At 34.8% G+C, this 14,055-nt stretch overlaps 2 protein-coding genes across 2 annotated transcripts; one reads left to right on the top strand and one right to left on the bottom strand.

Annotated features, from left to right (window-relative positions):
* The first annotated feature begins 214 nt into the window (after positions 1-214).
* mtif2 (mitochondrial translational initiation factor 2) lies at positions 215-8,906 on the top strand. Its single transcript, XM_051111496.1, has 14 exons — positions 215-375; positions 894-1,044; positions 1,207-1,339; positions 1,840-2,011; positions 2,090-2,250; positions 3,714-3,890; positions 4,057-4,196; positions 4,514-4,638; positions 4,738-4,942; positions 6,300-6,552; positions 6,711-6,851; positions 7,846-8,010; positions 8,300-8,440; positions 8,524-8,906. Exons 2-14 carry the CDS (start codon positions 904-906, stop codon positions 8,694-8,696), a joined length of 2,127 nt encoding a protein of 708 aa, XP_050967453.1. The 5' UTR covers positions 215-375; positions 894-903; the 3' UTR covers positions 8,697-8,906.
* A 962-nt stretch (positions 8,907-9,868) lies between these two features.
* Positions 9,869-11,569, bottom strand: rps27a (ribosomal protein S27a). The gene is made up of 6 exons (XM_051111602.1): positions 11,478-11,569; positions 11,310-11,374; positions 10,644-10,698; positions 10,451-10,536; positions 10,225-10,356; positions 9,869-10,119 (listed from the first exon to the last, which is right to left on the bottom strand). Exons 2-6 carry the CDS (start codon positions 11,355-11,357, stop codon positions 9,970-9,972), a joined length of 471 nt encoding a protein of 156 aa, XP_050967559.1. The 5' UTR covers positions 11,358-11,374; positions 11,478-11,569; the 3' UTR covers positions 9,869-9,969.
* Positions 11,570-14,055: the final 2,486 nt, after the last annotated feature.

The raw sequence follows: 14,055 nt of genomic DNA, 5'->3' as shown, positions 1-14,055 counted from the left end.
CAAACAAAACAATGTCTTGGTGAAGCTTCCACTACACAGAAGAAAGAAAAAATACAAATATGCATGTACATTATGTTAGTTTAAAATAAAAGTATAAATAGCGTACTGTTTCTGAGCATGCTTCTATGCATGTTTAGTGTTTTAGAGCTCCATGGACTTTGTGATTATGTCGCCACCGCGTGTTTGTGTTTTGAACTGCAGTCGTCGCAAGACATTGTGGGATACACTGTCATGGCGGCGCCCTTACAGCAGAAATGACATCTGACTCCAGATATTATTTGCTTAAGCTGATATCTTCTTCGCACCTTTATTTTCAGAGTTTGTATACTGAATGAATTCAGCGGTGACTGTATCGAGTTCACTTCCTCTTATTTAGTAAGTATAGAACGTCACATGAAGGGAAATAATCATGCTGTTAATCTGTCTTGAGCTACTGTAATATAATATCAGATTCAGAGATGTAATATACAAAATATACCTTGTTATTACCATGTTTTATGATTATGACATTTATCATATACTGCAGTAATACCACGTCGTTTGTCATGTACCATGGTAATACCATGAGGTTTTTTTAATAGGCTGGAGTACAATGTAATTACAATGACATATGAATACAGTAATCATTTAGTGCTAATTGCATTTTTCAAACTACCATGGTATTACCATTGCACCACAGTACATAGTGACTAATCATCCTTAGTAATAGGTTAATTTGTGTTAAATCATAACATTTGCATAACACAAGCTATTTAAATATTGATACCTCTCAACTATAATGTTAAGGTAATTTGGCCTCTAAGATGTACTGTATGTGGACTGTACTGTACTGGATTAATGCTATATTTGCACATTGTCTGTATATAATTTGTAAAGCTTCACTTTATTTTTAGAAAATCTGCAATGAAGCGGATAGCCGCCTTGGTTGGCAGGACTGCATTGTCCTGTTGGCATCATGGGAGCCCGCTTCTTCCCCCTCTTCCGGCCTGGGCCCCTGGACCTCCGTACACCTGTCCGCAGATCCGACACCTTGCTGCAAAACAGGTCGGTCTCAAAATGTCGAACCCGTCACTAATGCTTATCAGAAGGGTCACAACAGTCCCATGCAGATGACAAGATTAATTCAAGATTCCAGATTACAGTACAAACCACATAGTTTGGATGCTTTGTGTGTGTGTGCTGAGCAGAACATTGTTTGTCCTGTAGAATAAGGGCCAGTTCAAAGGCCAGAAGATCAACTCCAAACCAGTGAAACTAGAGAAACAGCAAAAGCAGGAGGTGGAGATCAAACAGAGGATGACTGTGTCAGAACTCGCCAAGGCCATGAATAAAGACATTGGTGGGTGTTATGATGATATGGCCAATTTTTTTTTTTTTTTTTAAGGAAGACTCTTATGCTCACCAAGGCTGCATTCGTTGCAATAAACTAGGATTAAATACAGTCATATTGTTAAATATTACTGCAATTCAAAATAGCAGTTCTCAATTTTAATGTGTTTTAAAATGTAATTTATTTCTGTGATGCAAAGCTGAATTTTCAGGATCATTACTTCAGTGTCACATGATCCTTCAGAAATCATTCTGATATGCTGATTTGTCACTCAAGAAACATTTCTTATTATTATCAGTGTTGAAAACAGTTGTACTGCTTAGTATTTTCATGGAAACGGAAAGTTATTTAAAATAAAAATCTTTTGTAACACTGTTAGTGTTTTTACTGTCACCTTTGATCAGTTTAATCCATCTGTGGTGAATAAAATTATTTTCTTTAAAAGAAAAAAATCTCACAGGCCCAAATGGTCATAACTGTAGTGTATATCTGTATTATTCCATCTTTAGATCACGTCTATGAAGCCCTCCTTAACACAGATGTTGATCTGGACGAGTTGGAGCCTGACACAGTGCTAGATGAGAAATGGATAAAAGAAGCAGTGAAGAGATCCGGAATGAAACACAAATGGGCCAAACTGGTAGAAACCAAAGTTAGAGAAAACAAAGATATCCAGAGACAGTAAGGACTTTTAATAATAATAGTTATATATATGTATCATTTGTCAATTTCTGTAATTTCTGTTTGAATTGTTGTCAGACCTCCACCAGATCCCGCTCAGTTAGTCCCTCGAGCTCCAGTGGTGACCATCATGGGTCATGTAGACCATGGAAAGACCACCTTGCTGGACAGTCTGAGGAAGAGTCAGATCGCTGCTCACGAGGCGGGGGGAATCACGCAACACATCGGAGCGTTTCGAGGTACTGAACACCTCAACATATCAGTGCCATTTACAATTTTTCGACTGTCCTCAGTGTAGCAGAGTTGCAGAATATCATTTGTGTGAAGCAGTTAAATACTTGGAGTGTCTATTTACACTAAGTGTAAACAGCCCGCCTTGTTGGCAAAGGCTATTTATACTAACTCGGCCCACCAACATGTGATTGGGCAAGTCAACACTACAAAAAAAGGTTGTCAATTGTTAGCTCCAGTGATGCGAGCGACCCAGGTTTGAATCCACCTTTTTGCAATCTCCTTTTCTCCCTTTTTAAATTTCATATATCAGAAAAGCATTTATTTTCAATAAAAATTAAGGAAATAATCAAAAAGTTGAAAAAGTATCGGGTAGGATTAGCATAGGTGTAGGGAGGGCTTTATTGTCCCAATAAGGTGGCATCCATTTAATAATCTGAATTAAAATTTACACTCAATAAGTTATTATTGCATACTATTTTATAATGTACTACAATACTGAGGTGCATGTTGCCAATATATGGAATAAGTAATATAAATAGCAAAAAATCCTGCTATTTTAACATAGTGTAAGTAGAATTTGCACTTTGTGTAAATAGCATACCGCTTAGTGTAAATAGCATCTATCGATCTAGCCGCTGCCTTAAATAATACCTTATTTTCAGTAAATATGGGTGAAAAGTACACTTAGCTGTAAAACATCTGTTTTTGTAGTAAAAAAAATGTACAAAATGGTGCAAACACATGGCGCTGACAAAATTCTCAACACTTTTGGAACAAGTTTATCTATTTTTAAAGGAAGTATTTTGCCTCTAATCATATTTTTATTTTATTTCCGTATGTGTAGTGATGGGAAATGCTTTGAAATTTTGAACATAAATATGGTTGACGCCATTTTTGTAAGTGTAGCAAAAATGCAACACTGGGCATCAGTGGTCAAATCTGCTTCAAAAATGAGATAATGATACTGAGTGAATGCTCCTGACACATAGTATACATCCATCAAATACTTTTACTTCAAACTCACTAAATTCCAGCCTTAGCCCAATCAGAAGTACCAGTACTTACATAGAAACCTATATGAAGTACCCAGAAAGAAATGCTCATTTTAAAGAAATACGTCAGATGGATTTAGAGGCTTTTGCATCTGAACTCTTCATATGCATTTGTATGCTAAATTGCACTGTGAATTCAAATTATTCACATTCTGTGTCAAAATAGATAAAATAAAATAAAACCCCTTAATTATGCACTGTGTTGCAATTTTGCAACATTTTTCCAAATTACACCACAATGCAAATTTAGATTTTATAACCCATGACTCCTAAAAACCTACTGAAGAATGAAAAAAATAATATCGTCAGTATCTTGAAAACAACAAGCAACTTCCCAAGAATGTGTGCTGTCTTTTTTTGGCATTGTAGGAGCCAAGTAAAGCAATTTTGATTCAATGAGTTTGTCTCCTGTTCAGTTCAGCTGCCCTCAGGTGAAAAGATCACTTTCCTGGACACACCTGGTCATGCAGCGTTTTCTGCCATGCGGGCGCGTGGAGCCATGGTCACTGATATAGTCATCCTGGTGGTTGCAGCTGATGATGGTGTGATGAATCAGACTATTGAGTCCATACAGCATGCTAAAAAAGCCAAAGGTAATATGCAGTTATAAACTGATTGAAACTACAAGTATAATACAAGTATAATACCATTTTAGCATTTATATTTTTATTATTATTTAAATTAATTCTGTAATTCTGTGAGCTTTTTGTTCATTATGTGTTATGGAGCCTCTCTGAATTAATGTGTTTTGATCTGCAGTGCCGATTATCGTCGCTGTGAATAAATGTGATAAACCTCAAGTCGACCCTCAACGTGTGAAAGAGGAGCTTGTAGGCCACGATGTCATCTGTGAGGAGTTCGGTGGTGAAATACAGGCCATCCATGTGTCTGCGTTAAAGGTAGTGGTCCAATCTAATATTTATGCCATGTCATTGGATAACATTAAAATTTTGCATAATAGCAAAATTGTTAAGCAAATGTTGCACAAGCTTTTCTCAAAATTAATTTTACTTTTTCAAGTCTTATTTCTTTCAAGTCAATTGATGATTTCTAGATATATGAAGTTAGTTTCAGCAGAGCAAGTTTGTAGTGTCCTCTTGTGACAGAGAGACAGGGATTTGTCAGTGTTTTTATTTGTTCACTCTCTGTATGTAGTTTTATAATAGTAGTACCACATGACATTGGAATTATTAATCAGCGTGTAATTTCTCTGCAGGGGGACAATTTATTAGAGCTGGCTGAAGCCACAGTGACGTTGGCAGAGGTCCTGGAGCTGAAGGGCGACCCCACAGGCTTGGTGGAAGGGACGGTCATCGAGAGCCGCACAGACAAGGGCAAAGGGTGAGTGTAAACAAGACATTCTTACAGGCTCAGAGATTCATAGCAGCTGCACTTCGCTATATCATAAGAGTTTTCTCATCACCTGTTGTGTTTCCACAGGCCGGTTACCACAGCCATCATCCAGCGTGGCACTCTGAGGAAGGGCTGTACACTGGTGGCAGGAAAGTGTTGGGCTAAAGTGCGTTACATATTTGATGAGTATAATCAGGCCATGAATGAAGCCGGACCCAGCATCCCTGTGGAGATCGTGGGTTGGAAAGATCTTCCCTCTGCTGGGGAGGAGATCCTGGAGGTGGAGTCAGAGGTATCCAAAAAGCTTATGCTTTTAGAGAGAAATATTCTACAGTTTTTGTATAATTTTTAGAGCTTCTTTCACACAGAGATTCTGGAAAATACACGAATAATGTGTCCCGTGATTTGTCCTGGAATCGTTGTACACTACTTGTCATAAGTTTGGAATCATTGCGATTTTTTTTTTCCGAAGTCTCTTATGCCCACCGAGGCTACATTTACATTTATTTACAGAAATATTGTGAAATATTATTTTATTGCTATTTAAAATATCTGTTATTCTAATATATTTGAAATGTAATTTATTCTTGATTCAAAGCTGAATTTTCAGCATCATTATTTTAGTGTCACTTGATCTTTCATAAATCATTCTAATATGCTGATTTTCTGCTCAAGAAATATTTAGATCAATGTTAAAAGCAGTTGTGCTGCTTATTTCTTGTGGAAACCGTGATACTTTTTTCAGGATTATTTGATGAATAGAATGTAAAAAAAAAAATACAAAAACAGAATTTCTTTGTTCAGGCACCATATACGGGTTCAATGTCGCTGAAATGGGAATCTTTTGTAACATTTTCAGTGTTACTTTTGAACAATTTAATGCTTCTTGCTGAATAAAAGTATGAAAGTATGAAAATGAGCATTACCAGTAATATCTTAGGCGACTTTCAGATACTGTCCGTTATGGCTAGGGACCTTGAAGTCAAAAAGGGTTGACAACCACTTATTTAGAGACCTTAAATTAACGGCTATGATTTTCATTTTTCATTTCCCTTGTCAAATTCCCAAAATTGAAGTAATTCTCTCCATTGTTGTTCAGGCACCATATACGGGTTCAATGTCGTTGAAATGGGAATCTTTTGTAACATTTTCAGTGTCACTTTTGAACAATTTAATGCTTCTTGCTGAATAAAAGGATTAATTTCTTTATTTTTTTAATCTTACACCAAACTTTTGAACAAGAAGTTTCATAGTATCTACAAACATATTAAGCAACAAAGTATTTTTAACATTTATTATTAAGAAATGTATTTTGAGCATATTAGAATGATTTCTGAAGGATCATGTGACATTAAAGAATGGCGTAATGATGCTGTAAATTCAGCTTTGAATCACAGGAATGAATTATATTTTAAAATATATTCACATAGAAAACAGCTATTTTAATTTTGTAATAATATTTCACAATATTACTGTTTTTACTGTATTTTTATGATATAAGTGCAGCCTTTGTTAGCATAAGAGACAATGTTTCAAAAACATTAAAAAATCTTAATGATTCCAAACCTTTGACCAGTAGTGTAAGTGATACATGTTATGAATGGCTAACCTCCATACTGGCATAGTTCACATAGGTTTTTTTCTCTTAGCAAAGGGCCCGTGAAGTGGTGGAGTGGCGAAGCTTCATGGAAGAGCAGGACAAGTTGAAAGAAGACCAGCAGGTCATTGAAGCCAAGCAGAAGCAGCATCAGGAGAGCTACAAGAAGGACAGGGAGAGCATGGCCCATCTGTCCTGGAGACAGAGGAGGGCGGCCCTGTACCGGGCCAACAAACACAAACTCTCCCATAGGGTCAGTGAGAAAACTGAGATGGAGGAACTCACACTGCCCATCATCGTCAAAGGTTAGATGATGAATTCCTTATTTCAGAGTTTTCAATAAGAGACAATAATATTATATAATGGTGGACAAAAAAAGCTCCTTCCTGTATTATTTTACTCAGAATGGGGCATCAGAATGCTAAGTACATTTGGTGTGACCAGCTTTTTTTTTTTTTTTAAGGTGACGTTGATGGCTCAGTGGAAGCTATTTTGAACATCCTGGAAAGTTATGACGCTGATGACCAGTGTGAGTTGGATGTAGTACATTTTGGTGTGGGCGACATCTCAGAAAGAGACATTAACTTGGCGGAGACGTTCTCAGGTGGGAATGCACATCAGCCACTGGAAATGAAATGGCAGCTTTTCATTCATTTAGATCAGTGATTCTCAACCAGAGACCCACTGGGTGGCTTCCACACACTTCCAAGTGTCGTAAAATGGCATAAAAGGGTTTAAAAAAACAAGATACAAGCTGGCATTGTATGTATTATTTTAATTTGTTCCCTTAACAATTGTATTTTTATTTAAGAACCAGGGTTCTAACAGTCTTGGAAAACCTGGATATATTATGAAATTTTAAAGTGATTTATCTGGACCTGGAAAAGTCATGAATATTAATTCAATTTTAAAAAGTCATGGAAATTTGTATAATAAATATAAGTTGCTCCAAAATATTTTATAGGGTAGAAATTGCTATTTGTAAGTAAACCAGTAATAACAGCCTAGTGCAAAATAAATATACTAAAATTTGATTTTAAATGCATTTATTTTATGCTAAGTATACTATAAATACATTTACATATTATGTACTTATTAAAAAATACCCTGCAATTGTACTTTTAGTATACTAAACTATTATATTGAAAGTCTGCTAAATTGGAACAACTAATTTTTTTAAATCTATTACTGTTTTACTGGGGTAATAATAAGAAAACAATCACAAATTAATGGAAAGGTTTCAAATTGGGAAAGAACTGAAATTGAAAAAGAAAATTGAAAATCTATTAGTAATAAGCATACATTCTAAAGAACATTCAGTTGTTGCAACTTCTAGAGTTATGGAATTTTAATATATTGCTACTCATCGTTTCTGTGAGTATGAAAGTATGAAAATGAGCAGCTTTGTAATTACAGCAGAAGTACCAGAAATATCTTAGGGGACTTTCAGATACTGTCCGTTATAACAAGGGACCTTGAAGTCAAAAAGGGTTGACAACCACTTATTTAGAGACCTTAAATTAACTGCTATCATTTTCATTTTTCATTTGCCTTGTCAAATTGCCAAAATTGAAGTAATTCTCTCCATCATTGTTCAGGCACTATATACGGGTTCAATGTCGCTGCAAATAAATTGGTTCAGCAGATGGCTGCAAAGAAGGGCATTCCACTAAGATTACACAGAGTCATATACAAACTCATAGATGAACTCAAAGACGACCTGAGCAGCAAACTGCCTCCAACCACAGAGGAAAATATAATTGGTGAGTGTAACTTTAATATCACATATTGTTAATTGTAAACTGTTTGTTCTATCATAGGGTGATTGTTTAGCTTCACCATATTTCCCTTACAACCAGGCCTATAGGCCTGAAAGCATGACTGATTAGTCAAAATACATCTGTGAAATGAATGTCACAGTTCTGCAGGTCGAGACTGCATGTGGGCATGCTGTGAGTGACGGACTCAAACAAACTAGTGTTGTGTAAATGAAAGAAATGAGGTTGGCTGTCTTTCTTGCCCTTAAATGTTGTTTTCACCCTCACTCTTTAGGTGAAGCCTCTGTTCTGGCCACGTTTGATGTGACGGTTGGGAAAAAGAAAATCCCAGTGGCTGGCTGTAGAGTTCAGAAGGGCCAACTGGACAAGAAAATGAAATTCAGACTCATTCGAGGGAGAAACATTCTCTGGGAAGGTAAACCAGTGCCAGTTTGCTGTTTTTTATGCTGTTTTAATGGGTTTTTTAATGCTATTTTCATGCATTTCTTTCCTTTTTAGGATCCGTGACAACACTGAAACATCTGAAGGATGATGTCCTGACAGTAAAGACAGGCATGGAGTGTGGCCTTTCTCTAGATAACGAAGAACTTGAATACAAACCTGGGGATGAAATTGTTTGTTACAATGAATCTGAGATCAAACAGAAAATATCTTGGGATCCGGGATTTTAAGAAACCGCATTTGGCACATCAGTATACTATGCTGTGTAGTATACATGCACATGCAATAGCTATAACAAAATTTGCTATAGCTACACAGTCATCAACAGATAATATAAAAAAACAGTAACATTTAATTGTCTTCATTTTGACTCTAGATATCAGGACTGAAATAAGTGTACATAATGTATCTTATAATGTAAATAAAATGAGTCACATTTTCAAAAATTGTTCTTTGAAAATTATCTTGATTTTCATCCAACATATATATTTCATGTATTTAAACTTTTATCACACTGAAGGACACCTGAAGGATTTTTCTTGAAGAACAGCAGGCAGTTTAACTGTTCAGGACAAACAAGGGACTCATGAACAACTTTTAATAATAAAAAAAACGGCTGTGGATCATTCAGGTAACAACACAGTATTAAGAATCAAGTGTATGTAAACTTTTGAACAGAGTCATTTTTATAAATTCAACTTTTTTTCTGTATGATCTTTCTTATTTTGGTAAAATAATTAGCATTTTGCAGATTCTGTAAGATGTATGTAAACTTTTGACTTCAGCTGTATATTTAAAAGGATTAGGTCAAGATGGAAATGCAATTCCTGGGGTATAGTACAAAAAAAACACCACACACATATTTAAGGCAGGTATGGAAGGTAAATAAGTTAAAATAACTATAAATCAAGATAAAAAAAACTGACCTAAGTTAGTTTGTTCCCTCAACAACTGTCCTTTTAAGAACCAGGGTTGCAAAACCTGCATGTAATAGTTTTTAGAAGTGTGATTTCTAGGACTGAAAAATGCAATTTTACAAGTTACAAAACTGCATAAAATTGTTCTAGTTATGTCAAGATCTAAAATATTTTAATGGGTAGAAATAACTGCTACTGAGGGAGAAAGACTGACAAATGACTAGAAATGTAATAAGAATTACAGAAGTCTACATTTATTGGTAATTAAAAAGAAAAGTGTAAACCTTGAACAAATACTTTGGCTTTAAAATACATCTTAAAACAAAAAAACTATTTATATTTAAGGTAAGGTAGGATACGCTAGTGCAAAATTAAAGATATGATCATTTAACGTTAATAACTGTATCCAACTTGACACTTTATCATAATTTGAATGCTTAATGAAATTTAAAACCCAAAAAAGTGATATCAAGAGACTCAAGAGATTCATTTTTGAATGTGGCAGGCCACAACTTTATTTACAAAGTACAAACTCCAGAACAGACAATCTCCGGTGTTACAGAGAGCATGTTGTCAGGACCGTACTTCACTTGTCCTCTGGTTTGTTGAAGCAGTAAGTCAGGCAGCACTTCCCGCAGTAATGACGGTCAAAGTGGCTGGCCATGAACACCCCGGCTCCACACTCATCAGCTGGACACTCGCGGCGCAGCCGATGGATCTTGCCATTCTCATCAACCTGAGGATAAAAACAGACATTGTAAAATCATACTGGTAACTCTCAAATCTGAATACAGAAGCCATGCAGCTGGCGAAGACGATGCAGATGATGAATCTCACTAACCTTGTAATATTTCAGCACAGCGAGCTTGACCTTCTTTCTCTTGTGCTTGTTCTTCTTGGGGGTGGTGTAGGACTTCTTCTTTCTCTTCTTAGCACCACCACGCAGTCTCAGCACTAGATGCAGTGTGGACTCCTGGATAAATGATCGCAATAAAGTTAAAGTCTATTACGTTATTGTATAAGCACATAACCTTATATTGTATACGATCTGAAAATCACTCACTGACCTTCTGAATGTTGTAGTCAGACAGGGTGCGTCCATCCTCCAGCTGTTTACCAGCGAAGATCAACCTCTGCTGATCAGGAGGGATTCCTGCATTCAACACATATAGCGGTCAGTCTTTTGTCATGACGCGTGCAATGCTGGAATTACGCTATAAAAAAAAAAAAAAAAAAAAAAAAAAAAACCTGACAACTTACCTTCCTTGTCTTGGATCTTGGCCTTGACATTTTCAATAGTATCAGAGGGCTCAACCTATAACACATTGAACAGAGATAAATATTTGTTTTAAATAACAGTAAACTGCACTTCATTTAATTAATGTACAAGAGACCAAAGGGAACTCTCTTATTTTCAAAACACAAACACTGATGCTGAGGTCTAAGCCTGACATTTCTAGTGTTTTTCTGTTCTTGAACGTTTTGAATTTAAGCTGATATTTTTGAACTTCTTTACATGTAGATTAAGAAATGGCAAATGCTTACACTATAATTGACACCTATTAATATTGTGGCCGTGAACTGAAGGACAATTTTAGTTAAAATGCCATAACTGAGTTGAAATGGAATGTTTTATAATTATAATATTTCTTTAAAAAGTGCCCAATTGTATGCACATTTTACATTTGTTTCCGATCTCCTCTACTGTATGAATGTAGCCGAGCCACATGACATGGTTAGCATTATTAGGGGCTTCCGTTTAACTACAAAATATAGCATTTACTTACGTTATAATGCTACATATCCTAAACATTTATATTTAAAGATTAATATAATACAATATATTTCGCCCCACATAGTCAAACACTGCAATAAAATCTAACAATAAACTGTCGAACTATATCGTGCGGCTCGTCTGTTCCTCACCTCGAGGGTGATGGTTTTCCCCGTAAGGGTTTTCACGAAAATCTGCATCTTGGCGTTCAATCCACCTGTGTATAAAACAAAAATGAACGTTTCTGGGTCATTTTAAAGCACTTATATATAAAAATACCATATTTTTTTCGTTATTGTTGGATCGTAACAGTAACTCACCACCAGCTCTTAGATGGCGGAAATCGAAAAGGGTCCTTCTAACGGTACAACGTGCTCTTCAGAGTTTTAAGGCTGCCCGACGAACTGCCTGAAGAGAAAATGTCCTGTGTAAAAAAAAAAAAAAAAAAATAGTGAGTTATTGTATTTAACAGTTCTGAAAACATTACATTTTAATTTTAAGTATAGTCGCAAATTTTACCATAAACATACACTACCAGACAAAAGTTTTTGAACAGTAAGATATTTAATGTTTTTAAAAAAGTCTCTTCTGCTCATCAAGCCTGCATTTATTTAAACCAAAATACAGCAAAAGCAGTAATATAGTGAAATATTTTTTACTATTTAAAATAACTGTTTTCTATTTGAATATATTTTAAAACGTAATTTATTCCTGTGATCAAAACTACATTTTCAGCATCATTACTCGTCTTCAGTGTCACATGATCCTTCAAAAATCATCCTAATATGCTGATTTGCTGTTCAAGAAACATTTATTATTATTATCAATATTTAAAAATGTTGAGTACATTTTTTTTTTCAGGATTTTTTGATGGATAGAAAGATCCAAAGATCAGCATTTATCTGAAATAAAAAGCTTTTGTAACATTATAAACTACACCATTCAAAAGCACTAAAAATTACTTATAATATAACTTTTATTTAGCAAGGATGCTTTTAATTGATCAAAAGTGATGATAAAGACAAAAGATTTCTATTTCAGATAAATGCTGTTCTTCTCAACTTTCTATTCATCAAGGAAACCTGAAAAAAATTCTACTCAGCTGTTTTCAACATAATAACAATAATAATTTTTTTTTTTTTTTTAACAGAAAACTAGAATATTAGAATGATTTCTGAAGGATCGTGTGACTGGAGTAATGATGCTAAAAATTCAGCTTTGAAATCACAGGAATAAATTACATTTTAAAATATGTTCAACTAGAAAACAGTTCTTTTAAATAGTAAAAATATACTGTGGTACTTCGGATCAAACACATGCAGGCTTGGTGAGCAGAAGTGACTTCTTTAAAACATAAAAAAATACTGTTAGTGTGTAGTTGTTAATTACAGCATAATGTGTTTACATTTTATCATGCTGTAAAAAAACTATTATTTTAATAATACTGAACACATTACAGTGTCTGCAGATTCAAACATATGGCAGCTGACAAATGTGTATTTCTCCAGCTAAAACATCACATTATAAGAAGTCTATTTTCATCTGAAGTATATTTTTTATGAATTGGTATTTTTTTTTATTGTTATTAACAAACCTTTTCCCCTTAAGTGCTATTTACTGCTTAATGCTATCTTAAAATTTATCCCCGGTTTCACAGACAAGGCATAAACCTAGTCCCAAACTAAAATGTAAGTCTGACTGAGTTGTTTCAATTGAAAAACTTGCACTGATCTTAAAATATAACAGTGACTTTTTGTCTCAAGATGCACACCAGTAATGTTCTCTCTCTCTCTCTCTCTCTCTCTCTCTCTCTCTCTCTCTCTACGTTTTATAAAAATGTACTTAAATGTCCTAATTGAACTATGGCAACTGTCTGTGAAACCAGCCTTGCGTTCAGCCCCAACAAAACGTTACAAAACGGTTCTGATGACCTGGAGTTGCAACTATGGCAGCTAAGAAGGCCATTCTTTGAGTTGGTTTTGAAGAATTTTCGGAGCCTGATGAAATCGGTCTAAATACGTGTTTAATACTGCAAAATACACCTGATGTTACAGTCATTTTCCTTACGATTCAGAAAAAAAAAACGAAAAAAGAGAACATCCCAATCGAATGAAGGGGTTTGTGGAACAACCTTTTTGATGCCATTAAATGGCTGTATGTTTGGTCACTCCCTCAGAAACTTTTTCTAACAAATAAAGTTAAAGAAATATTCTATAAAATAATTCACAGATTTTATCCAGTCAAGCAGTTTTGGCAGAATTTCAAAAGTGACATCGATACGGCTTGTTCTTTCTGTGAAATTTCTTCTGAATCTGTAGCTCATTTGTTTTGGGAGTGTCCTTTTGTTCAGTCCTTTTGGAATAATGTTAATGCTTTGATTGTCCAAAATGTTTTTTATGATTTTTCTTTATGTTATAGACACATTCTTTTTGGGTTTTATACTAAAGAGCAGAATTTATTTAATGCAAGTTTTTGTATAAATCTCCTGTTGTTTATTGGAACGTTTTATGTCCATAAATGTAAATATACTAAATGTAAGCCCCACTTCAACATCTTCATACAAGAACTGAAGTTGTATTTAAATACAATTTCAACATCTATTAACAAGAAAGCTATAAAAACATCTAGAATTTGTGCCATGTTTAATATTCTTCCTTAATATACTTGTATTTCTATTTGTATGCCCTTTTCTCTTCATCCTTTTTATTTTTTTGACTTCTCTCTATTTCTTAAGAATTGTGTCTGTTATATTACTCTTTCTGTTAATCTTTGATCCATAATTTGTTTATTATTGAAAGATTGCTTGTATCCTTTGCACATACTGTTTGTTTTGTTCGCACTGTATCTTTTGTTGTTCTTGACTGCAAAAAAAAAAAAAAAAAAAAGGGGGGCGTTGTG

The sequence above is a fragment of the Labeo rohita genome, chromosome 6 (assembly GCF_022985175.1).
Source record: "Labeo rohita strain BAU-BD-2019 chromosome 6, IGBB_LRoh.1.0, whole genome shotgun sequence".
Taxonomy (NCBI): Eukaryota; Metazoa; Chordata; class Actinopteri; order Cypriniformes; family Cyprinidae; genus Labeo; species Labeo rohita.
Note: the sequence above shows the minus strand (reverse complement) of the source record. Positions and strands in the feature narration are given on the sequence as shown.

Bases quoted from the DNA above. Each gene is read 5' to 3' on its own strand.
- rps27a (XM_051111602.1), bottom strand. From the start codon at position 11,357: ATGCAGATTTTCGTGAAAACCCTTACGGGGAAAACCATCACCCTCGAG. The intron at 10,537-10,643 runs GTAAGTTGTCAG...TGTTGAATGCAG, and splicing joins CAAGATCCAAGACAAGGAAG to GAATCCCTCCTGATCAGCAG. The intron at 10,357-10,450 runs GTCAGTGAGTGA...TCATTTATCCAG, and splicing joins CTGACTACAACATTCAGAAG to GAGTCCACACTGCATCTAGT.
- mtif2 (XM_051111496.1), top strand. From the start codon at position 904: ATGAAGCGGATAGCCGCCTTGGTTGGCAGGACTGCATTGTCCTGTTGG. The intron at 4,943-6,299 runs GTATCCAAAAAG...TTTTTCTCTTAG, and splicing joins TCCTGGAGGTGGAGTCAGAG to CAAAGGGCCCGTGAAGTGGT. The intron at 8,011-8,299 runs GTGAGTGTAACT...CTCACTCTTTAG, and splicing joins CACAGAGGAAAATATAATTG to GTGAAGCCTCTGTTCTGGCC.